Consider the following 27,909-nt stretch of genomic DNA (forward strand, 5'->3'; position numbering starts at 1 on the left):
GTGGAGTATTGCAAGATGGAGGATAATCTTGCGGATTTGTTTACGAAGGCGCTTCCTTAGGCTCTACTTCGGCAACATTCCCGATCCCTCAGGCTTCTGCCCTGTCCAGGCTCTGAGAGGGGGTGTCAGAGATCATAGCCTGTTTTGGAGGGCAGTCGGACCAGCAGCAGCAGTCGGACTGCCACGTGGCAGTCCGACTGCCTGCAGCGGATTTATTCCAGGCTGCGCCCTATTTTGGCGCCCCGTTCTAGGTGGTTTTTCGCCTATTTATTGCCGACGTTTCCAGCAGTCTACACACTCTTCTCTGTCGCAGATTACAGACCGGTGCCGTGCAGATTTCTGTCTCTGTTCACAGATTTCAGACAGCAGACAGTGCAGACTGCAGCAGACTTCGAGGTGGACAGCAGGTCGCATCGTCGAGGTGGAGACACGCAGTCCAGCGCACTGCGCCCGTGTATATCTTTGTATTCAGCATTCTTTATACAGCAGATCTTCATTGTACACTGTCTCTTTCTCTCCCTTTTCTCTCTGCGTTCTCTCTCTCTCAGTCCTACGCTTCCGCACCGCTGCACTCTGACAGCGCCCCCCCCCCCCCCCCCCCCCCCCCCCCCCCCCGTCTCTCTCCTAATTTTCATGGTGATAATCAGTCGAGTTGGTTAAGTTTAAAGTATTGTCGTTCTCATGTTCTTTCCCAGTGCTTACATATGTTGGTAAGGAAGTGGGCTATTACAAGCTTCGTTCCCCTTCTCTTATGTAAGGTCCTGCGAGGTAGTTGCCTATTGTTGCACTAGTCCTAACTTGTGCACCATCTATTCCATAGGTTCCATCCCATCCCCTACCCTCTCCTCCAGTGATTTCCCCATATCTCCGTCCCCTTTCAGATGGGGATAGAATCGGTGATGTGGTTGTGGACTTTCTAGTCCTAGTATTTTAGAAAGGGATCCCTAGTATTGTGAGGAGATTCTTCATCAGTGGTCTACATCAATAGACTTCATTGGCATTGGTACTCTTCTTGTCACCCTTGAATCTGGATCTTCTTCGGCCCTTAGCCACATCCAGGATCTAAGAGGAGATATGAGATATTAGCAATCATGTTTGCCATGCCTTATCATCTCCTGCTTCTGAGCTTGAATTTGAGTCAAATGGGGACATTAGGAGCTCTGACATGTGTGTCATGTGCCTTGACGGAGGAGGCAGCTCTATTCAGAGTACACATTTCTCTTTCTTAGTCAGTTTGGATGTGCATTTCTTGGTTTTGCTAGGCTCCTACGAGCTTGTGGAGCTCCTATAGGGTGCAATCAGCCCTGCTAGGTTGTGATTTGATTTTCCAGTCCCCTATAGCAATTATTGCATGCAATGTCAGTATGGTTGGCAGTTTTGATGCAGCTGATTGCATTTATTGCAGTAGTCAGCTAGTTTGCTGCATTTTCTGCTATATATAGCTGATTGGCTGGCTGGGGCAGATCATTCTTCTTTGTCTTATGTAGGTGCACACTCAGACTGCAACATTCTCCTCCGACTTTGGCAGGGCCATTGGCTGCACACTTCGTCAGTGTCTCCGTCTCCATCATCATCTTTAATGCTGTTATCATTTTCTAGCTTAATCTAGTGCCCTCACTAATGCTTTGGGCAGTGTGTAGGGATTGATCAGTCCATCATTGTATTCAACATTTCTTCTAGATTTAGTGCGGATTTCACTTTCATTCGTGCTGTCTTTTCTCTTCTCCTTTTCTCTCTATGTTTGTATTTCTCCTCTGTTGCACACTCTCACAATTATTGCACTATTGGCTAAGATATTTTCTTCTCCTTTGAGATCTCAAGCCTAATGTGCTTTTTGGGCAACTTTACACAAAGGAAGTGATGTTCTTACAGTTTCATCTCGAGAAATCTCTCTATTTGTGAGAGGAATAGTGTGCGATTTCATGGGAACTATATAGGATGGTTGTTTAGGCGAATATTGGCCCTAATTTTTAGAGTTTGATAGGTTGAAGTGTTCATTTGCATTTTGGAACACTCTATAGTTGGCTAGAGGCTAACATTGAAGGTGACAAGTTCATTGTGTACCCATGGATTAGATGAGTACACCTATCGATTTGTAGTAGGAAAGCTTATCTAGTTGATACACACTAGACCAGACCTTGTATTCTTAGTTTCCTTGTTCAATTAGTATTTTAATGTACGAAAAATGTTATGTTGGATGGCTTGCTTGCATATATTGAGATACATTAGGTGTACTTATTCTTTTGGCTTACACTAAAATAAAGGTTTGATTTTGCAAGGGTACATTGACTCTTACTGGACACGAGATCTTGATACTCGGTGTTTCCATGGTGGTTACATTTTTTTCTTGGATACGGCTTTCATTGTTTGGTCTAGTTGTAAGCAGGAGACAATGGTTGCCTCCATTGTGGAGGTGGAGTATTAGGCTCTCTATGATGGCACCGCAAAGGCCATCTACTTGGGGAGCTTCTTGGCGAAGCTTTAGTTTCCATGTGACATTCTGATTGTGATCTTTTGCAATAACCATAGTGCCATTGCACTATTTGGTAAACCCATCATTAGTTTGAAGACAAATCATATTGGAGTGCACTTTCATTTCAATAGAGAGTAGGTTGAGCTAGGTACTATCCGCCTAGAGGTTGTGTCTTTATTAGATAATTTTATAGACGTCTGACGAGGACAGACTGATTCTATAGTACTTACCTCCGCAGATTGCATGGGTGCTTTCTTCTCTTCTACATTAGCTTGATGGGAAGGGGGTTTCCTCTTAGCTTTCCCTTCCACTATCTAGTGGTGAGAGGGGGTAGCTTCTTCTTTTGGTGCTTATAAGATTTTGGTTACCTTATGCTTGAGTGACAATTGTACTATTTTATCGTTATCTATTTACATTTTGATGATCATGATTGTAAAAGGGCACTTGGACAAGTGAACAAATCCCCATTTGGACATTGTTCAAGTGGCATTAGTGCATGTTATTGATTGCACATCACGTTTTGCATTGCCCTTTGCATTATCCATGCATTAGCATTTTGTTCTTATGCATTTGTGTATATTTATCCCTTTTTGGTTAGAGAGTGGGCGATTTGGATCCAACATATTTATGACAGCTCACATGACAGTCTCCCATGGTAGTTTCTATGTGTTCTCTATGGTAGCATATGTTAGCTTGCCTTAGTTATGTCTTAGTTTGTCATTTCGTGGTGGTGAGCTCATATTTATCCCTTTTTGGTTAGAGAGTGGGCGATTTGGATCCAACATATTTATGACAGCTCACATGACAGTCTCCCATGGTAGTTTCTATGTGTTCTCTATGGTAGCATATGTTAGCTTGCCTTAGTTATGTCTTAGTTTGTCATTTCGTGGTGGTGAGCTCCGTCAGAGTTTGACAGAGACATGGGAACTTTGACTGCGTTTGTCTTGGGCTGTGTTAGTTAGTTTTCAGCCCTTGCCACCTTGCAATTGCCCCAGGAGTGCTACGTCAGCCTGATTGCTGCGACATCAGCATTTGCGTAGTGTTCAGCAGCTGCTGACTGCATTTATTGCAGGTTGTTCAGATTTTTGTGGCCCCAATTTGCTGGTAGGCTAGATTTTCTGGTTTTCAGCTATTTATAGCTGATGTTTGTGGATTTTGTTGTGCGCTCTCACATGGTATCATTGTCTAAGTGATAACACAGAGTTGTCGTTTGCATAGGAGACCATCTAGGCTGAAAATGCAAATTTTCAGTGATTCGTTCTTTGCTGCAAACACAGATTTTCTTCATATGGCTGATCCTTACGACATAGGCAGACCCTACACTCCTTTCGTGGAGGTGTAGGTGATTTCTAGTGTCTACAACAAAACACATGTTTTTGTGGTGTGTGCAAGTGTGGAAGATGTCTTATCCTTAGTTTACACACTTTGGTGACTTGGACGAGGAGTCTTTCTTGACTCTCTTTGGAGTAGCAACGAGATTATTGTGATGATTGTGATTACCATGAAGAATAGAGGCGAGAGATCCCAAGGTCTCATCATACAGAGCAGCTTTTTCCCTCTTCTTCACTCCATGTTTCTCAATGAGCCAAGTCTACTGGCCTTAAGCTGTCCTCTACGATTGTTTACAGTTTTACATAGCTAGATGCTGGAGTCCTTTTCACTCAAGATGTCATTGTGGAGGATGTGTCTTCCGGGGCCACTCTTTGGACGGATGCACAAGAGGGTGGACTTTACACACTTGCAACCCTTGCTATGCGGTCTTTACACGAGCTTGGATTGTTTTGGCATGCTCATTATGGGCTTTTAAATTTTGATGCTATTCGACTGGCTTCATAGAAACAGATGGTGGAGGGACTTCTAGATTTTCCTACCGTTCACTCTCTTTGCCCTAGCTGCCTTTGGGGTAAGCAACATTAATAGCCACATCCACAAGTTGCCACAGAGAGGGTTACTACTTTGCTTAAGTTGGTGCATATCAGCCTCTGTGTGTCAAAATAATAGGTATGCTATGATACCATGCCAAAATAAGCAACAATGCAGAGAGAGAGTAGGGTTTGCGAGGAGTAACACAGAGTACGTATGGCAAACACTAAGAGAGAAGAGAAACTTAGAAACACAAGAACACTATGATGATACACTGAATCATGCTATGAGAAGAAAAGCTAATATAGTGGAGCCGAAGCTCAGAAGATAATTGCACTATCTTGTCCGAATGAGGTGGTAGCACACTCATGAGAATTTGCACAGCGAAGGGAATGAAATGTAGTCCTTTGGGCAGTGGACTATTGAAGTAATCATTGGAAGGTGAAGAATAGTTGTTGAGGGAGTGAATCATAGTCCTGTGGTTTTGTCAGAAATGTGGAAGATGATCACTAGCTCTATCGAGGGAGCAAATTGCAGTCCTTTGATGTTGGGGAGTGACCTGGGCAACAAAACGCAAATCCCAGAGTGTTGGATCTGTCAAACGCAAGCAGAGCAGCCCAGACACTGGCGCTAGGTGGATAATGATGACGATAGATGATGGAGGATTAGCCGGGCTGTAAAAACGCAGGTCTCAACAACCTCTATTACAGATGAGTGACCCAAGGTGATGGAGGAGGAGCCAAGCTGCAAAAACGTAGGTCCTAGCAGCCACTGTAATAGAAGAGTGATGAAATCACTAGTGCTCGGTGATGGAGACTGTTGCTAGAGGCTAGGATATTGATGCCAAGTTGGAGATGACGATGCCAGGCAAGTAGAAGGCCTCTAGATTGAAAAATGTAGGTGAAGGTGGAGCCTAAAGGAGAAGGGTGTTGACGCCAAGCATATGGTAGTGACACTAGGTGGAAGATGCTCCAAATGCAAGGCCTAATGATGGAATAGGATGCCTGAAGCAGAAGAGGAAGGATGAAGGCAACCATGAGCCACAAATTGCAATGTCCTCCTAAAGGGGTGTGAGGGCAGTGAAAGGGGCTGGTGAGAGAAGGGAAGTGTGTTTGATGAGGGAGGAAGAGGGGTGAAGAATGATTGAAGAGTGCTGCGGAATGAGTGAAGTGAGTGCCTATTTATAGGCATAAGCTATCTAGGGTGGCGCACCACTGTGTGGTTGCCTATTGAAAAAGTGGTCAAAATGTGGACACGAGCCCTTTTTGGGGTTATCAGTGCGAAACCCTAAATGAATGTGTAAACTGAAGAAGTGGTTTCTCAACACCCCCTTTCAGGCCCAAAAAGGGATGAAGAAAGAGGAGCGAAGAGAGATACGATGAAGAAGAAGAGGATCTCGGAGATGCAAGATTTCCACCTGAAAGGTAACTTGAAGTAAGGAACAATAGACGGGATAAATTATAGAATTTGACTCTATCTTAAGAGAAAAGCCACTAGCTCTGTAACTCCATCATGGAAGGAATTCAAAGGTCTTGTCACCAAGTCGTGATTGATTCTCCAAGGCCCCGATCTTGGCGGCCTTTGAAGATCTTGGATATTAGGAGGAGAAATGACTCCTCGAGGACATCCATCCCAATAGAGTAAATGGAGGGTGACAAACTTTAGGATGAGTAGGTGCCCCCTCGAGAGCGGAGACGTAGGGGCCCCCTCTGAAGTCGAAGAAGTAGAAATCCTCTCTAAGGGCAAAGAGAGTACATCCCCATCAGAATCTCCCTCTACAAGAGATAGGGAATCAAGAAACTCATGGATCACGCGCTTGGAATCAGCTGATGACGAAGGAAGGGTTGTTGGTCACGTTGAAGAAGGTATTTGGGGTATTGAAGATGTCGAAGAACTCCTAGAGGTGGCCTCTTGAACTTGAATAGTTGAGGGTGGGGAAAGGTGAGGCTCATGTTGAGCTTAGGGTAGGCAACGATCATTGTCTCTTAGTGGAGCGGAATGCAGAGCCGAAGTAATATAAGGGGTCGAATAGACATAGTCTCGCGAACGAGTGGATTGCCGAGGGGACAATATCCAATAATCATTGTCTCTCAAGGGAGTGGATTGCAAAACCATGGGTTATTGAGATGGCATTCTTGAAACCCTAGAAGAAGAAGTAGAAGCAACCTCCATAGTGCATTGCAGTGGTCGTGATGAGGAGGCTGTGGTACTAGTCGATCCTCCTATGGCTCGAAAGAGCTTAGTGCACATTGGATGCTTTTTTTGGCCTTAAGGATAAAAATCTAAAAGCTGGTGCAGAATAAGCTCTGTGGCCTAGAAGGGAGAGGTGGCACAACAAGTGCTTGGGGATAGATGGATGTACTCAGGCGGGGTAGGGCGCAAATGTTCATGTCGGCAAGCATTGTTGGGGGTTTTGGTGATGCCAAAAGAGGAGCACCTAGTGATCTATTCATCCACCTGAGGAGAAGTCATAGCACCGGGGTGTCAACCTATAAAAGGGTGGATGGGTGTGAGAGGAAGAGAAGGGCATCTTTGTCTCTTGGTGATGCAACGAAAATGAAGGGGGAAATCAATAGATAATGCCAAACTTGCAACCCGTCTTTGCCTTCTTTGATGAACAAGGTCTTTAGCTCTCTAAGCTCTTGTGCTTTGATACCATGTCAAAATAAACTACAGTGCAGAGAGAAAATAGGGTTTGCAAGGAGTAACATTGTGTATACGGCAAACACTAAGAGAGAAGGGAAACTTAGAAACACAAGAAGACCACAATGATGATACATTGAATCATGCTATGAGAAGAAAAATTGATATAGTGGAGCTGAAGCTCAAAAGACAATTGCATTGTCCTATTTGAATCAGGCGGTAGCACTTGTGAGAATTTGCATAGTGAAGGGAATGAAATGCAGTCCTTCGAGTAGTGGGCTATTGAAGTAATCATTGGAAGGTGAAGGATAGCTGTCGAGGGAGCGAACTGCAGTTCTCTGATAGCGGGGAGTGATCTTGGTAGCAAAATGCAAATCCCGGAGTTTTGGAGTTGTCAAACGCAAGGAGAGTAGTGTAGATTTTGATGCCAGGTGGATAATGATGACGATAGATGATGGAGGATGAGCCGAGCTGCAAAACCGCAGGTCTCAGCAGCTTCAGTTATAGATGAGTAACGCGAGGTGATGAAGGTGGAGCCAGGCTGCAAAAACATAGGTCTTAGTAGCCACTGTAATAGAAGAGTGATGAAATCACTGATGCTCAGTGATGGAGACTCTTGCTAGAGGCTATGGTGCAAGCTGGAGATGATGACACTAAATAAGGAGAAGACCTCTAGATTGAAAAACGCAGTGAAGGTGAAGCCTAAAGGATAAGGGTGTTGACTCCAAGTAGATGATGGTGATGCCAAGTAGAAGATGCTCCAAACGCAAGGTGTGATAATGGAATAGGATGCTTGAAGCAGAAGAGGAAGGGTGAAGGCAAGCACGAGCCACAAACTGCAATGTCCTCCTGAAGGGATGCGAGGGCAGTGGAAGGGGTTGATGAGAGAAGGGAACTGTGTTTGGTGAAGGAGGAAGAGGGATGAAGAATGAGTAAAGAGCGGTGAAGAATGAATGAAGTGATTGCCTATTTATAAGCATAAGCTATCTAGGGTGGCGCATCGCTGTGTGGGTGAATGTGGATGCGAGTCCTTTTTGGGGTTGTCAGTGCGAAACCCTAAATGAAGTATGTGAAGTGAAGAAGTGGTTTCTCAACACTGTGGACCTATGGGAACAACCTCATTGGGAAGGCCAAGTAGTTTGTGTTGATTGTTGTTGATTTCAATTGCTATGTGTGTGGCATTACTTTCTGAAGTATAAGAGTGACGCATACTCGAGCTTCTACGAGTGGAAGGTATTTGTGAAGCTGTCTCACAGCCTCCTAGTTTTCTTGTGTAGGGGAAGGAGGACCATGTTTATAGGTTGGAGAAGGCCCTCTATGCCCTAAAGCAAGCTTCTCGTGCTTGGTACCAGAGGATTGATCGATTTTTCTTACATAGTAGCATCTACCGATTAGATCATGACCCCAACTTTACTATAAGGTTGAGGGTGATAGGTGTGTCTTGGTCATTTTGTATGTTGATGGCCTTATTATCACATGGAGTGATTCACAGGAGGTTGATCGGACTTGGGTGATATTGCGCAGGAGTTCAATATGACAGATCTTGGGATCCTACACTTTTTCCTTGGTTTGGAGATTTATCAGATGGCACATGGCATCTTTATATCCAAGAACAAATACATCTCCGAGTTACTTTCAGAGTTTGGTATGTTTGAGTGTTGTCCTATTTCTTGCCCCATGGACCTCGAGTCCAAGTTGGTAGATGGTGTTCCCCTTCTAAATGCTACTCCATACAGGTGCCTTGTTGGCTCATTGATCTAGCTTATTCACACTCTGCTGGATATTTCCTTTGTGGTGGCATTGTTGTCTTCTTTCATGAAGACTCCTATTTAGGCTCATTGGAGAGTTGCTTTACGTATTCTACGCTATTTATAGGGGACTTGATTCTATGGGATCATGTATGGAGAGGGGCTAGTCTTTGTAGATGGAGTGACTCAGATTGGGTAGGTGATGTGAACTGGAGACGTCCTACTATAGGTTATACTTTCTCCCTTGGATCATGAGCTATTTCGTATAGTGGTAGGAAGTAGTCTGCTGTGACACCTTCTTCTACAGAGGTTGAGTATCGTGCCCTTTGTTCCATAACTATGGAGGTGGTTTGGCTCTGTCGGATGTTGGCGGAGATTGGCTTTTCATAGATAGGTCCTACTCAGCTACGCATGGATAACTAGAGTGCCTTAGGTCTAGCCAAGAGCCTCAAGTTTCATGCTTGCATGAAGCACATAGAGGTTCAATATCATTATGTATGGGAACTCATGGATTTTGAGCTAGCTATGGTCTAGTGTTCTACGGCAAACAATGTGGCAGATCTCTTAACGAAGCCTTTGCCCAGGGTTTCCATGCTTCATCACATGAGATTGTTGGATCTCTAGACTCTTCCACAATCCGAGAGGGAGTATTAGTCTACCTTATTTATGTCAGTTAGTCAATCATCTCCTAGTTGTGAGCACCGTGAGAGTTTGACAGATGTTGGGATAAAGGTCCTTTATTTACTTCCGTGTGTTGTACACGTGTATTATTTAGTTGTACATGTGAATGCACCCTTACGTGCCCTAAGTATAAATTTATTTTATTCTTTGTGTACTAGCACATTGTTGGTAGACCCAAAATCATATCGTACTTTCTCTTTGTTACTCTCACTCACCTGCACTCTTCTGCTACAAAAGATCTTCACCCTTCCTGATAGCCACTCGCAACAACTAGTATCAAAGTTGACGGTACTGTTGGAGAGCGCGGGTAGCGGAAGCGTGAAGATTTGCAGCAGGGGAAAATGTGCAGGTGTGCAGGTGAGAGAGAGTGAGAGTGACGAGCTGATTTAGGTGTACCAACAATGTGTTGGTACACAAAGAATAAAATGTATGTATACTTAGGGCCCGTAAGGGTGCATTCACATGTACAACATAATACACGTGTAAAATACACGGAGGTGAATAAAGGACCTTTACATCCCAACAACCTCCCACTTAAAGGTCCGGAGTGAACCTTTAACCAACTCCCACTAGTCGTATGCAATGCTCATGCTGAGCCTTGTCTAGACTTTTAGTGAGAACATCTGCAGGGTTGTCCTGTGTTTTGATCTTGGTTAATGTGATTAGACCATCTTCAGAATTTGTCTGATAAAGTGATATCGCACATCAATATGCTTTGTGCGTGAATGATACATGGCATTTTTAGCCAGATACACAGCACTCTGGCTATCACATCCCAACACTGGAGTACTTATAGACATGCCGAGATCCTCTGCAAGTCTGCTCAACCATATAGCTTCCTTAGAAGCTTCAGTAGCTGATATGTATTCAGTTTCAGTAGTACTCAGTGCTACGATGTTCTGCAACCTAGAGTACCAAGAGACGGCCCCTCCAGCAATTGTAAAGACATACCCGCTAGTGGATCTGCGAGTGTCTAAGTCACCTGCCATGTCTGCATCACAATAACCCTGCAGATTAAGTGCACCCTGCCCATAGCAAATATATTTTCTTTGTGTACCCTTTAGATATCTAAGAATACACTTGACAGCCTCCCAATGTGGTTTGCCAGGATTTGACATAAACCTGTTGACAACTCCCACTGCATGAGCAATGTCTGGACGAGTAGCCACCATAGCATACATAAGAGAGTCACAAGCTGATGCATAAGGGACTCCCTTCATAGCATTGGCTTCCATGTCATCTTTTGGGCTGTTGGCTTTACTAAGCTTAAGGTATGGAGGTAAGGGTACTCCGAGAGGCTTAGCTTCAGCCATGTTAAATCTGTCCAGTACCTTTTCAATGTACTTTTCTTGAGATAAGAAAAGCAATTTCTGCGTTCTATCCCTATGAATCCTCATGCCCAATATATGCTCTGCATTCCCCAAATCTTTCATGGAAAAAGCTGATTTCAGCTGATCTTTGAGAGCATCCAAGCTAGTCTTTCTCTTCCCAGCTAGTAACATATCATCCACATACAAAACAAGTACGATAGGGCTGCCATTTGTATCCTTTTTCATATACAAACAATGATTTGCATGGCTGCGTGTAAACCCATGAGAGAGCATAAAAGTGTCAAACTTTTTGTACCATTGCCGTGGTGCTTGTTTCAGCCCATATAAGCTGCGTTTTAGTTTACACACCAACTGCTCTTTTCTAGGAACTACAAAACCCTCGGGCTGTTTGATGTAGATCTCCTCATCAATGTCACCATGCAGAAAAGCTGTTTTCACATCCATTTGGTACAGCTCTAAATCCAATACAGCAGTGAGAGCAAAAAGCACACGTAGTGTGGTCATCTTCACGACAGGTGAGAAGACCTCCTGGAAGTCAATCCCTTCCTTCTGTGCATACCCTTTGGCAACCAATCTTGCCTTGTACTTGGGTTTCCCATCAACTGTCTTTACTTTGTAAACCCATTTGTTTGGAAGAGGCTTTCTTCCTTTGGGCAACGACACAAGATCCCAAGTATCATTAGCATACAGAGATTTAATCTCTTCCTGCATAGCTAGCTCCCACTTATTGCTGAATTTGCATGACTTGGCCTCTTTATATGTCAGAGGCTCACCCTCATCAGTAAGCATCACATAATGCAAAGAGGGGTCATACCTATGTGGCTGCCTTCTTAGGCGTGTAGACCTGCGTACCCAATGATCTACATTCTCAGGAATCGGATCTACATCTGGAGGCATGTTATTTTCAGCATTTATTGGCTGCTGTAAGCCATTTTCAGCATGCTGTTCATGCTGTACAACACCTTCATTTTCATTTCCAGCACCTACATTTTCATAATCAGCAAGTCTATATTGCTATCCATGACCTCCCTGTGCTTCTATTTGTTGTCCATCATCATTTGGCTCAAAGATAACCGGTTGATCATCAGTTTCAGCCGGTGGTACAGCACCATGAGGCTCATCATATGAAGTAATAGGTGGCTGCAAATTCTGAAATTTGACCTTTTTCATGTCTTCATCAGAGGCTAAAGTACTTTTCAGCAAGTTTGCCTCATTAAACACAACATTACGGCTGCAAACAATTTTCTTAGACTGAGGTAGCCACACTCTATAGCCAAATTCACCCTCATCACCATAGCCCATGAAAATGACTTTGGTGGATTTCGGGTCAAGTTTATTCCTTAGCTCATTTCTAACATGCACAAAAGCATCACAGCCAAATATTCGTAAATGGTCATATGAGGCCGGTTTGCCAGACCAAACCTCCTCAGGGATGCCATTATTTAAGGACCTGTTTGGAGAGCGGTTGCAAATGTGAACCGCGGTTTTAAGTGCCTCTCCCCAAAATTCATGAGGGAGATTAGCAGTGGATAGCATGCACCGCACTTTCTCACATAGGGTCCTATTGTATCTTTCAGCCACACCATTTGAAGAAGGGCTATAAGGGGCTGTAAGCTCCCTCTTGATTCCATGCAAGTCACAAAAGGACTTAAATTCATTAGATGTGAACTCACCCCCATTATCAGTTCTCAAGCATTTCAGCTTTCTACCTGTCTGAGTGGTCATTACAAAAATCAAGTTTAGAGCCTTTTCCATCAACCCTCTTCAAAGAGGTAAGGACATTAAGTCCTTTCTGGCTCATATGGCCTAATCTCTTATGCCATAACTCCAAATGACAGCCAATTTCAGCAACTGCTAGAAACTTGCCATTCAAAGCTTTATAGTGCAGACAATACAAAGTGCCCTTCTTGGTTCCTTTAGCAATCAGCATGGAACCCCTTTTTAATTTCCACAAACCACCACCAAACAGTGTGGTGTAACCAGGCAAGTCAAGCTGTCCAACAGATAGTAAACTCTTCTTGATGCCAGGCACATATCTGACATCTTTCAACACAAGTTCTTGCCCATTATCCAAAGACAAGTGTATGGTGCCAATCCCATCAATGCTGCAAGCATGATTATTTCCAAGGTAAACCTTGCCATAACAGCCTGCATCAAAAGTAGCAAAGCACTCCAAGCATGGAGTCACATGGAAAGAGGCACCAGAGTCTACAATCCAAGTCTGAGTGACACCATCATCAACTGACAAAAGTGCATCAATCACATCAGCCTTGGTGATCTGCATATCCTGCATGTGACATACAAGGGCATCATAATCCACTGCACATAATACATCAGCCTCTGCATCCGAGAGCTCCTCTATGACAACACTGGAGGCCACATTGGCCTTTTCCTTGCCTTTGCCTGCCTTAGATGCATCTGTCTTTTCCTCTTTCTTCTTTTTGTCTCCTGCATTCTTCTTTCTCTCTTGTTCCTTCTTGTAATACTTGCAATCAGGCTTCTTGTGGCCCTTCCGACCACACTGATAGCATGTAACATCACTCTTTTCTTTTCCTTTGCTCTTGCTCTTGCTTCTCTGTCCAGCATTTGCATTTTTCTTTTCAGCCTTGCCTCTAACATTATAAGCTGAGTTGCTACCTTCTTCACTAGACTTACGTCTAATTTCTTCATTCAAGATTGAACCCCTCACACCATCATATGTGAGATTGGGGTTATTACTGAGAGAAACAACCAAAGTCTCCCAAGAGTCAGGCAATGTCATGATCAAAAAGGTCGCCCTCAACTTATCATCAAAATCTAAATTAGCATCCTTGAGCTGATTTAAAATACCAGTAAAAGCACTCAAGTGCTCAGCTGCAGACTTGGACTCATCCAGCCGCATATTCACCAACTTGCGCATTAGATGCACCTGATTAACGGGTGTGGTGATCTCATAGGTAGTCTTCAACTTCTCCCATATTGCGACCAGTGTCTAAACCCTTAATGTCTATCAAAATGTCATCAGTGACACCCATCTTTATATAAGCCACAGCCTTTTTATTGACTTTGGCCCAATCTGCCTCAGACATTTGTGTGGGTTTATCCTTTTGCAAAGCATCCTCACAATCCTTTAAGAACAATATGCCCTGCATACGATCTTTCCAAAGATCAAAACCCTGACCATCAAACCGTTTGATTTGCATCAAACTCTTAATGTCAGGACTGGAAGAAGTTGCAGCCATTTTTATCACAAACACAAGTGTAAGTGCATTATTGTGCAAGAGCACAAGCTGAACCAGCAAATACACTGCTGTTCTTGCCCAACCAGCAATAATCCTTTGCTGTTTTTACATAAACCAGCCACCGCACAGACAAATAATGCAGAAATTTATCAAATTCTGCATAAAATCCCAAATTTCCAGGTCCAAATGTGCGCAAATGTCAGTCAAACTGACTCAGCTGAGCAAAATTACATCAATACATGAAAAACCCCAATTTTTATTGGTCCAATGCCAAGAAATTTTATCGGATGAGCAAAATTCCAACAAATTTGGCAAAATCCCAAAATTAATTGAGGTTAATGCGCACAATGTCTGCAATTTCTGACATAGATGTCACTGTCGAGCATAAATAGCATCAAATCTAGGAAAAGCCCCAAATTTCCAGGCTTAAATTTTCACAAATCTGAAAACTGTGCTTCCACACGCGAACCCCCGTCAGTAAGGGGCTGCTTGTAGAAAATAAAAAAAAAATGAAGGAAAAATGCATGAAAAAAGTGACGAATTTGGTGCCGTTGACCAGCCGCCTGCTGTCGTGACCTGGAAAGTGCTGCCTGATGTCACGGAAGCTGTTGCCAGCCTATCGCTTGCTGTCGCCTGATCAAACACGACCTGTCCTGTTGTCGCCTGATGAAACACGACCTGTCCTACTGCCGCCTGATAAAAAACGACCTATCCTTGCCTGCCAGGTCAAAAACGACCTGTCGCCTGACTGAATCTGCTGTCACCTGTCAAAAACGACCTGTCCTGCTGCCACCAGGTCAAAAAACGACCTGTCCTTGCTTGCCAGTTCAAAAACGACCTGTCGCCTCACTGAATCTGCTGTCGCCTGTCAAAAACGACCTGTCCTGCTGCCAGGTCAAAAAACGACCTGTTCTCGCCTGCCAGGTCAAAAACGACCAATTGATTTCGTGCGAGCGAAACATTGGAGATGTCTCACCCGGACTTCGAGGAGCGCGAGCACCTTAGCCGAAGCTCTGATACCAGTTGTTGGAGAGCGTGGGTAGCGGAAGCGTGAAGATTTGCAGCAGGGAAAAATGTGCAGGTGTGCAGGTGAGAGAGAGTGAGAGTGACGAGCTGATTTAGGTGTACCAACAATGTGTTGGTACACAAAGAATAAAATGTATTTATACTTAGGGCTTGTAAGGGTGCATTCACATGTACAACATAATACACGTGTAAAATACACGGAGGTGAATAAAGGACCTTTACATCCCAACAGGTACAAGCCGGCATTCACTGCACACAGTGCAGTCTTCATTGAGACTGGTATCAGAGCTGATGGTACAAGCCGGCAATCACTACACACAATGCAATCTTCATTGAGACTAGTGGGCGAGACGGACTGCACGTGACAATCAACAGGCGTAAGCAGGTAACCGCCCAACCAATAGCAGATAGGTCGCGACCAGGCGGTAGGCACACACGGGGACTAGTGTGGAGGCCAGGCGGCATGTTGAGACCAAGCGCTAGCGAAACCAGGTGACGCGATTGGGCAACAGGGTTGAGCGGAGGCGGGGAACTAGGCAACGGGCGTCGCGTTAGTGACAGGCCGACGAGTAGTGGGCAGTTGACTAGGCGTCAATAGGCGCACGCAGCAGATTTGGGGCGTCGCGTTAGTGACAGGCCGACGAGTAGTGGGCAGTTGACTAGGCGTCAATAGGAATTTTAATCAGGAAATTTTCAATCTCATTTTATCCCCTTGGCTCTGAAGAGGGTTCACACGTGGAAGCATTGGTTTCAGATTTGTGCAAATTTGAGCCTGAAAATTTTTCAATCTCATTTTATCCCCTTGGCTCTGACAAGGGTTTCAGATTGTGCAAATTTGAGCCTAAAAATTAGGGATTTTCCCAGATTTGAAGTTGTTTATGCTTGACAACGACACGTGTCAGAAATTGCAGACATTGTGCGTATTGACCTTAGTTAAATTGGGATTTTTGCCAAATTTGTTGGAATTTTTCTTGTTGGAGCAAAGTAAAGTTTCCTGACATTGGACCCGGAAAAATTAGTGCTTTTCATGTTTTGGTGAAATTTTGCTCAGCTAGGTCAGATTGGTTGACATTTATGCACTGTTGGATGTGGAAATTTGGGATTTTGTGCAGATTTTGGTATATTTCTACAGTATTTGCCCGTGTGGTGATTGGTTTATGTAAAAACAACAGAGATTTATTTCTAGTTCTTCCAATTTTGACATTAAGAGTTTGATGGAAATCAAATGGTTTGATGGTCAGGGCTTTGACCTTTGGAAAGACTGTATGCAGGGCATATTGTTCTTAAAGGATAGTGAGGATGCTTAGTAGGAAGATACACCCACACAAATGTGTGATGCAGATTGGGCTAGAGTCAACAAAAAGGTTGCGGCTTATATAAAGATGGGTGTCATTGATGACATTTTGACAGACATTAAGGGCTTAGATACTGGTTATGCAATATGGGAGAAGTTGAAAACTACCTATGAGATCACTATACTTGTTAATCAGGTGCATTTAATGCGCAAGTTGGTGAATATGCGACTGGATGAGTCCAAGCCTGCTGTTGAACTTGAGTGCATTTACTGGTATTTTAAATGAGCTCAAGGATGCTAATTTGGATTTTGATGATAAGTTGAGGGTGATCTTTTTGATCATGACACTGCTTGATTCCTGGGAGACCTTGGTGGTTCCTCTTAGTAATAACTCCAATCTCTCATATGATGGTGCGAGGGGTTCAATCTTGAATGAAGAAATTAGACGTAAGTCTAGTGGAGAAGGCAACAACTCAGCTTACAATGTTAGAGACAGGGCTGAAAAGAAAAATGCAAATGCTAGACAAAGAAGCAGAAGCAAGAGCAAAGGAAAGGAAAAGAGTGATATTACTTGCTATTAGTGTGGTCGGAAGGGTCACAAGAAGCCTGATTGCAGGTACTACAAGAAGGAACAAGAGAGAAAGAAGAATGCAGGAGACAAAAGAAAGAAGATAAGACAGATGTATGTGAGGCAGCTAAAGGCAAGGAAAAGGCCAATGTGGCCTCTAGTGTAGTCATAGAGGAGCTCTCGGATGCAGAGGCTGATGTATTATGTGTAGTAGATTATGATGTCCTTGTATGTCACATGCAGGATATGCAGATTACCAAAGCTTATATGATTAATGTACTTTTGTCAGTTGATGATGGTGTCACTCTGGAGTCTCGCTTTTATGCTCTCTTATGGGTTTACACGCAACCATGCAGATCATTGTTTGTACATGAAAAAGGATATAGATGGCAACCCCATCATACTTGTTTTGTATGTGGATGATATGTTGCTAGCTGGGAAAAGAAAGACTAGCTTGGATGCTCTCAAAGATCGGTTGAAATAAGCTTTCTCCATGAAAGATTTGGGGAATGCAGAGCATATATTGGGCATGAGGATTCGCGAGGATAGAGTGCAGAAATTGCTGTTCTTATCTCGAGAGAAATACATTGAAAAGGTACTAGATAGATTTAACATGGCTGAAGCTAAGCCTCTTGGGGTGCCCTTACCTTCATATCTTAAGCTTAGTAAAGCCAACAGTCCACAAGATTACATGGAAGCCAATGCTATGAAGGGAGTCCCTTATGCATCAGCTTGTGGCTCTCTTATGTATGCTATGGTTGCTACTCGTTCAGACATTGCTCATGCAGTGGGAGTTGTCAGCAGGTTTATGTCAAATCCTAGCAAACCACATTGGGAAGTTGTCAAGTGTATTCTTCGATACCTAAAGGGTACACAAAGAAAGTGTATTTGCTATGGGCAGGGGGCACTTAGTCTACAGGGTTATTGTGATGCAGACATGGCAGGTGACTTGGACGCTTGTAGGCCCACTAGCGGATACGTCTTTACAGTTGTTGGTGGGGCCGTTTCTTGGTGCTCTAGGTTGCAAAACATCGTAGCACTGAGTACTACTGAAGCTGAATACATATCAACTACTGAAGCTTCTATGGAAGCTATATGGTTGAGCAGACTTGTAGATGATCTTGGCATGTCTATGAGTACTCCAGTGCTGGGATGTGATAGTCAGAGTGCTGTCTATCTGGCTAAGAATGCCATGTATCATTCACGCACAAGGCATATAGATGTACGATATCACTTTATTAGACAGATTCTAGAAGATGGTCTAATCACATTGATCAAGATCAAAACACAAGACAACCTTGTAGATGTTCTCACTAAAAGTCTAAGCAAGGCTCAGTATGAGCATTGCATACGACTAGTGGGAGTTGATTAGAGGTTCACTTCGGACCTTTAAGTGGGAGGTTGTTGGGATAAAGGTCCTTTATTTACCTGTGTGTATTGTACATGTGTATTATTTAGTTGTACATGTGAATGCACCCTTACGTGCCCTAAGTATAAATACATTTTATTCTTTGTGTACCAACACATTGTTGGTACACCCAAAATCATATCGTGCTCTCTCTCTGTCACTCTCACTCATCTGCACTCTTCTGTTGCAAAATATCTTCACGCTTCTTGATAGCCACTCACAATAGACGGAGACATAGGAGCTTTGACTGTGTTTGTCTCAGGCTGTGAGTTAGTTTCTAGTCCTTGCCACCTTGCGACGGTCCGAGGAGTGCCATGTCAGCCTGATTGTTGACACATCAGCATTTGCAGAGTGTTTAGCAGCTGCGGACTGCATGTATTTCAGGTCAGTAAGTTTTTTTGTGGCCCTAATTTGCTGATCAGACAGAGTTGCTGGTTTTCAGCTATTTATAGCTGGTGTTTGTGGTTGGGGAAGATCACTTCTCTTTTGCCTTGTAGGTGCTCTGTCAGGTGGCTGCAGTCTTTTCGGACTTTGATGTGGACAATAGGTTGCATTCTCTCCGTCACCATCTCTATCACCTCATAGTTGACGGTACTAGCACCATTCAGTTTGACACGATACCCTCATTGATGCTATGGGCTGCATGCAGCGACTAATCAGTCCTCACTTTCTCTCTATGTTCGTGTTCCTCTTCTATTGTGCACTCTCACATCATACACTACATACCCCCCCATATTTTCATCATCATCAACATCCATGGGGTGGTTGGGACAACTTTTTGTTTTGTAATGTTGGATTTGACCATCCCTTTACTTTTCCCTTAGGGTGACATATACTTCAAAAGACAAAATAAAGGGAGAAAAACTTCAAAGTTTCATTGCCTCAATGGGGGTAGCTGATGAGCATCCTTTGTCTGATGCCTTGGTCTCTCTACGGTGACCTTTAAACTCCGAGGGTATGATTATCATTGCCTTTGTAGTCTTGATAGGCCGTTGGTCAATCGACATGCATGCTTTGTCCAATGCCTTGGCTGCTTCAAGATGGGATGCCTCGGGATATTATAAATAGGATCCGCATCTATGAAAAGGAGGCTACCCTTCCATTGGGCCCATCGCATTCATTCATTGTAAGTCCTCGAGCTGTTGTCTACTTTTCCACTATGGCCTACACCTCTCTATAGAGTAGTTGACAGTTGCATTTGTAGTTTTTTGATCTTTCTCAGTGAAACTAGTCTTCCTTCCGTAGATGGGTAGTAATTCCCTGATTACACCTTAGTTACAGCAATAACATTTATTACAAAATTGAGAAATGCAAATTAACTTACAATCTTGGACAATGGACACCCTGTTGGCCCTAAAATTGACGCCCCTTTTAGTATTTCTTTAACTGAATTGAAGAAGAAGCTGATGTACAATGGGATTCTCTCAATCTCTTTCGGTATTCCAACTCCCCTTGCTGTCCAAAATGACCACAAGTCTTCAATCTGATTTGCTGCTTGATTTGGCAGCCAATTGACCTTCACCCGCTTTGATGGAGATGGAAAATGCCCCAAATTCATTGATTTACTGGTCCCTCCACTTGAATTTGACTGAAAATTCAGCCTTGTTGAATCCACGTCTTGGAGCTTCCAATTTCTGGCATGCTTTCAGAGACTGCTGCTAAACCCTAATTTTTGCTTTGCAGATTAGGGTTTATAGCAAAGAAATCTGGAATTTCTCAGCTTCTGGTGATCTCAATGGTGTAATTTTTAGAGCAAGATTATAGAAAGGCTGGGAGATGAGAGAGAATGCTGAGGAGAGAGAAAATTCAAACACTCTTTGTGAAGAGCTGAAGAAAATCGGTCATTTATTGTTGCTGCCCTGTCTCAACAGCTTGTAGATGCAAAGAACTAAAGAAAATCAATCATTTACTACTATGGCTCTATCTCAACAACTTGTGTATGATGTCATCGATTGTTGATTGGTCTTTTCTTGCCCTTGGTTGTCTCAAAAGATCCTCCAATAACTGCAAATCAGGCCAACAGTATCTCCTTCCTCTCTCTTGCAGGTTGAATGCACTAAAATGTTTCTCTCCAGTCTCTAAAGACGTTTTTTAGTCTTGCATGGACATTTTTGACAAGTGGCAGCCTTCCCAAATGGTTTTTCTAGCATTATCAATAATTAAATATTAATTTTTAGTATTTATTGAAAATTAAGCTAATAACTATTTTGGTGCCTAGAAAAATAATTAGATTGGCCAATAATTAAATTGTCTAGGCAACTTCCATTCATGAGTATCTCTGCATCATCTTTGACCATTAGATTGGCGTTAGGTATTATTAAATGCTACTTCTCTAGCTACCAATTGACATTTATGGCCAAATGAATGACCTAGGCCAACAACTGGCACCGGATAGCACCAAGTACCTGTGCGACATAACTTGTAGCAACTTTTATCTTTGACATCCCATGATTTGCTCGGGTCTCGGGCTTGTAAATTTACTCTAACTCCAGTTACACCTCACATGTGCTACATTTACTTAACCATGTGATTAAAAATTAATCCACATGTTAAGTAAATGTCACTTGTCTAGTGTCACAAATCACTTACGGCCAATTGAATGACCTAGGTCAACAACTGGCACTAGATAGCACAAAGTATGTGTGCGGCATAACTTATAGCAACTTTTGCCTTTGATATTTCATAATTTCCTTGGGTCTTGGGCTCGTAAATTTACTCTAATTCCAGTTACACCTCACGTGTGCGACATTTACTTAACCATGTGATTAAAAATTAATTCACATGTATTCATCATCATTAGTAAGTTGGATGGCATTAAATGTAGCCAATAAATCAAGTTGGCTAGCATTAAATGTGCGGCTTTCAAAAATGAAATGCACTTTGACCGAGTTCGTACACCTAGGATATGTACATTTCTAACACCCTCTCTTAGGTCACGGGTGGTGAGTACAATAAAGTATACAATGTTGAAAGACATATGATAGTGCGTACAATAATGACAATGAAATAGGACTATGGATAGCCAAGCAGTGGGTGATCAATCCATGATCAAGGTGCCTCAGAAAGACTAATGTCAACGTCGGTTGTACCAATCCTTGACCATAGAGAGTAGAAATAGCTAAATGTTGATGCTTGTCATGAACCGATGCGTGCAAAGCATTATCATGGCCATGTATTCCTTGCTTTCAGCTAGACTGCCAAAGTCTCTCCTCATGTGCAAACAAACTAGGAGCAAACATTGCTCTGTATCAAGCATCCCATCATGAATCTCAAAGGAAAACTAGCTCCAGGATTTGAAATTGCTAGACTTTGTTTGTAAATGTAGAAAGTCACATTTAGGGTCCACCACATGTGCATATAGATGAGGCTTGGATGCTGCGCCACCACCTCACACTCCCTTTGGCATTGGAGAGTTGTGAGGGATGACACCACCACTAGGGCTAGAAGAATGCTTTCAAGGCCGTTGTGGTCTTTGTTCCATGGTTGGAATCGAAATCAAAACTCTAGGATGATGAAGAGTTGAAGGAGTTTTTGCCCTTCTTCTTCTTCTTCTCTTTCTCCTTTGTTACGCTGCTAGCTTCTTGCAATCCTTTTGGAGATGCCTCCTTTTGCCACAATGGTAGCATTGACCCTCCTTCAATGTACCATTTCTCTAGCATCGAGGTGATATGTTGGAAACTGATGGGATAATTTGATATATGAGCTTGTAATGCATTGGTAACTCCAACAAACTCTGGAGGTAGTGGATGGACTTTGAGAAGGGCAGACTACATGTTGTTAAGCTGGTCTTAGATCTGTGCTACTCAGAGAATGAATGATTGAATCATATCAGATTGTATCAATTGCCTTGCGTCACACATAAATTGGAGCTTCTCCCACACTTTGGGAGATGTTCTATAGGAGGTGACCATTGGAAGAACTTTATTCGAGATGCATTGAAGAAGTGCTAAATGTGCTTCGGTACCATTGTTGTCTCAATCAAGGACTCTTCCTCATAATTGTCTTCATCCCAATTGGATGGAAGAGGAGAGGGGACCAGATCTTGAGATTATATATCAGAGTTGCTTTTGCACAAACCAAGCTGTCGTCACTGGACTTGAAGTTAGATAGTTATGGCCTTTAGCTTGTCATCAGTGTTGCAACATGGAGGAGCCATTGATAGATGGCATGCAGAGAACGTAAGGAGGGGGTTTAGAGAGAATACTTGGGGCACTTTTAGTTAATAAGTCCAAAATCAAGAGATATGAAGTGAGTGTAGTGAATAGAGGCAGGACAACTGACTTGTGAACCTTCCTTTAATACTGAAAGCAGGCTGAAAATGCAGAGAGGAGAAAAAACACAGGTGCCTTCCTGTGAGAAAAAAATGAAATTGACTGCATAGGAGATGCAAACGTCAGTGGTAGGTGAAAAACAATTGCTGGGCAGATAAAAATTTGGGAAACAGAATCCATATACCAAGTCACAAGTATGTGTACAAACGCCAAATGAAGCACTTATGCCAGCTGGGATCAGGACAGCAATAAGACACAACATTAGAACCAAGACATTTGGACTTTGATACCATGTCAGAGTGATATGAAGAAATGGAAGCAAAAAGATAGAGCTTCTGTAAAGGCACAAGAATTTGAACAAAGGCACAGGCTGTGGGCAGCCAACAGAGTGCTCTGGATCTCTCTCTCCAACAGGATGCAGTGTGCTTGTATCAGATAGAAACGAGGTGGAGAGAGACTCAAAATAAGCTGGAATAATACATTATAAAAAGCAGGTTGGCTAGCATTAAATGTGGCCAATAAATTAGGTTGGCCAGCGTACTGCTGTCAAAAGTGAAATGCATTTTATTGGGAGTCCCTACACCCAGGATATGTACATTGCTAACACCCATTGCCCTTGCTTCATGCGTGTATATCTGAGAGGCTGTTTGGTTGAGGAGACTACTAGCAAAGGTTGGTTTTCTATTGACAATTCTTGGGTGTGACAACCATAGATGTCTGTTATGGTTGGGATCTAGCGTTTCATGCATGAAGCACATTGAGTTTAGTGCCTATTTTTGGAGAGCCCAAAGTTGGGGCTTGTATATGGTCCAAGGACATTGTGGTAGACATCTTCATGAGGGTGCTTTCCTTCCCTCAAATTTTCATCATTTGTACTTCAGCATTCAAGCACAATCAGGATGTGAGTGGGGATGCTAGCTTGTGAGCCCAACATTATGTCACTGGGGGACATTAGGAGCTTTCTCCACTTAGGTTATAAGTTTGGGCATTACTGACATTTTGGTACACCTGGCTTCTTTTGGATTTGGCTGCTAGTCTATGGTCACTGAGTCATGTCACTATCGAAATACTCATTCAGGCAGCCATCCTTCCAGTCTTCATCGTCAGCACCTTCATTGCAGATGCACATCACACCACTTGCAGGGGCTGCCATTGTATTCGAGTGTCTTCATTGCTTATGCAGTCTTGTTTATCACCTTCATCTTCGACTACATTCTTGGGCATTCATTTCACTTTACTATGCCGTGCATATTGAGATAGGAAGCATGTATTTTTATGATTCTGGCAACTGTGTGTCTGTAACAAGTCAGCTTTTACCTCTGATGTTGCATATTTTGTGTTCTTGTCACTAGCCTTAAGTCTATGCAAAGTTCTACAGTTAACTTCCCTCTAAGTTGGAGTTTATTTTGACAGGTTATCTTTCCAGCTCTTGATAGTCGGGTGAAGAATGTGGCACAGACGTATTCACTAGAGCACAAGGAGGAAAGTGATTTGTTTGATCAAATGTTAGAGTTACTGAACTCAGCATTAAAATCAAAATCAGATGCTTCAATGAAGTTGCGACGTGAGCTTATATGCTGTACAGAAGCTATTCAGACTACCCTCTGCAAACATATGTCCAAAGAGGAAGAGCAGGTAAGCAGGCACATAAGCACTTAAAGATTGCAGTATAGTTACAACCTTGCAGTGTAACTTTTTTTGAGAATTCAGTTCTTAGTCTGGTTTCCCCTCAGGGGCTCTTTCTTCAAGTCATTATAGTCTTATATAGGAGATTTGTTGTGAAAGAATGGGCTCTGGGTCAAATGGTTAGGACAAGGTCAGGGCAGTATCTATTCAGACCTTTCATGAGTTTCAATCTTATTGCTTTGTATGGGGCATCCCATCATAGAGTTATTGCTTTGTAAGGGGGTCTCACATATAGTATACTCTTTTTTCTATGAGGAAGATTTTTTTTTTTGATCAGAGAATCATTGATGCAGGTTTTTCCGTTGCTCATCCAACATTTCAGTTTTGAAGAACAAGCTGGGCTCGTATGGCAGTTCATGTGTAGCATTCCTGTAAATCTTATGGAGGAGTTTCTTCCCTGGTTGGCTTCTTGTTTGTCACAAGATGAACGTGGAGAAATGATTGCTTGTATGCACAAGGTTGTCCCCAAGGAAGAACTTATTCAGCAGGTTGGACTACCTTCTTGAGCTTTTACTCATCTTTCAATTGTTGAAATGATTAGAGGCAAATACTGGACTGTCTTTTTTGCGTGTGAAGGTTGTATTCTCATGGTTGAAAGGACGAAGCACACAAGAACACGGCAAGGTTAGTTACAGGAAGGATGCATATAGCAATGTTGTAACCATGGAGGTGGCCAATGGCAGTGCCTTTGAACCTAAGGAAGCTAAAGCAGGTTTTCTTTTTAATGGGGGATGTGTGACATATTATGAGAGGAAAAGTAACTGCCCTGTTGTTAGAGATCATGGTTTAGGTATTGAATCAGTTGGGAAGTTTCCTGATGATGTGCTGCTTATTTGGCATAAGGCAATTAAAAGAGAGTTATATAGTTTTTCCAAAGAGGTGAAAAAACTGCGATCTTCGGCCTGTGTTAATTTGCAAGTTTTCAGTGAACATTTGCAGTTCTTAGCAGAAGTCTGTAACTTTCATAGGTAAAAGCTTTCTTCATTCTTTGATGCTTAAGGTCATTGATCAACTTTGCAAATGTTATATGCCAAGCTTAAGGTATTCACATTGTTTTGACAGTGCTGCAGAGGACAAGGTTCTGTTTCCAGCAATAGGAAATAGAGCAAAACAAAGCATCTGTTTCAGCTCAGAGCATTTGCAGGAAGAACAACTGTTTGAAGAACTGCGGTGTTTGCTAGAGGGTGTCCAAAATGGAAAAGGGCGTCCTGAGGTCTTGGAAAAATTATGCAAGCAGGCAGATCTAATTGTACAGATCATTGAACGGCACCTCTTCATGGAAGAAACTGAGGTTCTATCATCTCTTTGAATCTGTCTAAAAAATGCATGCAGAGGCATCCCATGTATTGATTATATTCCATTGCTTCAGGTGTTTCCTCTGGCAAAAGAGTATTGTAGCAGAGAAGAGCAACAAAATCTTATGTATCAGTCCCTTCGAGTTATGCCTTTGAAACTGCTCGAAAAAGTATTACCCTGGCTTGTGGCTACACTGAGTGAAGAGGAAGCTAAAAGCATGCTTGAGAACATATGCCTTGCAGGTATTTATTTAAAACATCTGTCTTCTTTTAGATTTGTTGAAATCTCATAAGTCTTCTCTACTGATGAGCCTTGTTTTTCTGGTGCAGCTCCTCCTAGTGATGCAGCCCTAATCACATTACTTCTGGGATGGGCGTGTAAAGGACAGGCTCAAAAAAGTCATGTTTCTGGAAGCTTAAGCTGCAGTTCCATGAATGGTTCTGGGGATTGCCTCATGAAAAAGCTAAGGTCAGTGAGGAATGAATCTCGCTGCAGGTGTGCAATGCCTTCAGTCACGCTCTCATCAGAGGGGCAAGAAGATCCTAGGTCTGACCAAGATGAAGTAAGATCATGTAAGCGTATACGGTATGATAGTTCAGTTCAGGAAGAAAAAGAGGTTACTCGATCGGACTGTGTGCAGGCAACAAAATCCTGCTGTGTACCTGGTTTAGGTGTAGGAGGATGCAGTTTTGGTTTTGCTGCAGGTTCAGGAAGGAGATCTCTTCGTTCTTTGCCACTTAATCCTCTACAAAGTGGCTATTTGGGCTCTGGGCTATTTGGCTTGGGAAGTGACCCTGGGTCTCCCAGTACGGGTGCTAATGCAAAGCCAATTGACACAATCTTTCAGTTCCACAAGGCAATAAGGAAGGATTTGGAGTACTTGGACGAGGAGTCTGCGGGGCTTGCTGATTGTGATGATGAATTTCTAAGGCAGTTTAATGGAAGGTTTCGGCTCCTTTGGGGTCTTTATCGGGCCCATAGCAATGCTGAGGATGAAATTGTGTTTCCAGCTCTGGAAGCCAAAGATTCACTGCACAATGTCAGTCACTCGTATACGATTGACCACAAACACGAAGAACAACTCTTTCAAGATATATCGAATGTGCTGTCTGAGTTGTCTCTACTTCAAGGACGCTTGCGTGGACAAGATCCTAAAAGCTCACTTGGAATGCAGGGATCTCAAGAAGGTGGTCAGTATGATTATCAAAGTAATATGCTGTATAAACAAGGTCTTGCTGCAAAATTGCAAGGGATGTGTAAGGCTGTGCATGTGACTTTGGATCAGCATGTGTCCAGGGAAGAGCTTGAGTTATGGCCATTGTTTGCAATGCACTTTTCTGTAGAAGAGCAAGAAAAACTAGTTGGTCAGATTATAGGGACAACTGGAGCTGAGGTACTACAGGCCATGCTTCCATGGGTTACTACTGCTCTATCAGATGAGGAACAGAGCACTATGATGTACACATGGCGGCAAGCTACTAGGAACACGATGTTTGGAAAGTGGCTTAGGGCATGGTGGAAAGGGTCTCCTACTCGATCACCTGAGTCATCTGCTTCAGATGAAGATATACCAGAGTCTGGAACTCCAGAAAGTCTACAATTGGTAGCTGATTACCTTTCAAAAGGGAGGTCCATAATCTGTGAAGGTACTGCTAAGGGTGATGAATTTGTTAAAGCAGAATTAAGTGACTCTAAAAAAGCTATTACTCCTGATACATCATGCATGGATGTTGATCTGGCAAAAGAGGGAGCGCTGAAATCTGCTTATTCACAAGCTTCAGCACTTCAGGGCTGCAATCCTGATTCTGAAAATCAGAAAGAGTGTACTAGTGAACAGGCTTTTCAAGACACAATTGAAGCAGGTTCTACAAAATTTAAGCCAGGTTGGCAAGACATATTTAGAATGAATGAAAAGGAGCTTGAAGCTGCTGTACGGAAAGTGTCAGGTGATAGTTCGTTAGATCCTCGCCGCAAAGCTTATTTGATGCAGAACCTGATAACCAGGTTTGCTGTTATCCTCTTGGTAATAATATAAACTTGAGTGGTTCAGAATTCTAGTTTAATATTTCCTATCTTAATCTGGCTTGTTTGCAGTCGTTGGATTGTTGCTCAACAGCATCCTCCTAGGATGTTGGGTCCACAAGATGGTGAGCATGACGACATCCCTGGCCACAGTCCATCCTACATGGATGCTGAGAAAACTATATTTGGCTGTGAGCATTACAAACGAAATTGTAAGATTCGGGCAGCCTGTTGTGGAGCTCTTTTTCCTTGCCGATTCTGTCATGATAAAGTTAGTGATCACACCATGGATCGGTAAGTTCAATTTTTTGGTTTTTTGGTACTTCATCCATATTCTCCTTGTATATACTGATTTGGATCCCCTATTATCTCTATATT

At 42.9% G+C, this 27,909-nt stretch overlaps 1 protein-coding gene across 3 annotated transcripts in view; it reads left to right on the forward strand.

Moving 5' to 3' along the window:
• Positions 1–27,909, forward strand: part of LOC148038747 (zinc finger protein BRUTUS-like) — a 50,636-nt gene that overhangs the window by 17,912 nt on the left and 4,815 nt on the right. For all 3 annotated transcript variants that reach the window (XM_087674597.1, XM_087674599.1, XM_087674598.1), the window contains 7 exons: positions 23,941–24,162; positions 24,507–24,701; positions 24,790–25,181; positions 25,276–25,504; positions 25,583–25,751; positions 25,839–27,513; positions 27,604–27,825. In XM_087674597.1, coding sequence (XP_087530723.1) covers positions 23,941–24,162; positions 24,507–24,701; positions 24,790–25,181; positions 25,276–25,504; positions 25,583–25,751; positions 25,839–27,513; positions 27,604–27,825 — 3,104 coding nt within the window. The remainder of the gene's footprint in view (positions 1–23,940; positions 24,163–24,506; positions 24,702–24,789; positions 25,182–25,275; positions 25,505–25,582; positions 25,752–25,838; positions 27,514–27,603; positions 27,826–27,909) is intronic.

The sequence above is a fragment of the Lygodium microphyllum genome, chromosome 3 (genome assembly GCF_053477565.2).
Source record: "Lygodium microphyllum isolate KBCC chromosome 3, Lygodium_microphyllum_v1.1.10, whole genome shotgun sequence".
Taxonomy (NCBI): Eukaryota; Viridiplantae; Streptophyta; class Polypodiopsida; order Schizaeales; family Lygodiaceae; genus Lygodium; species Lygodium microphyllum.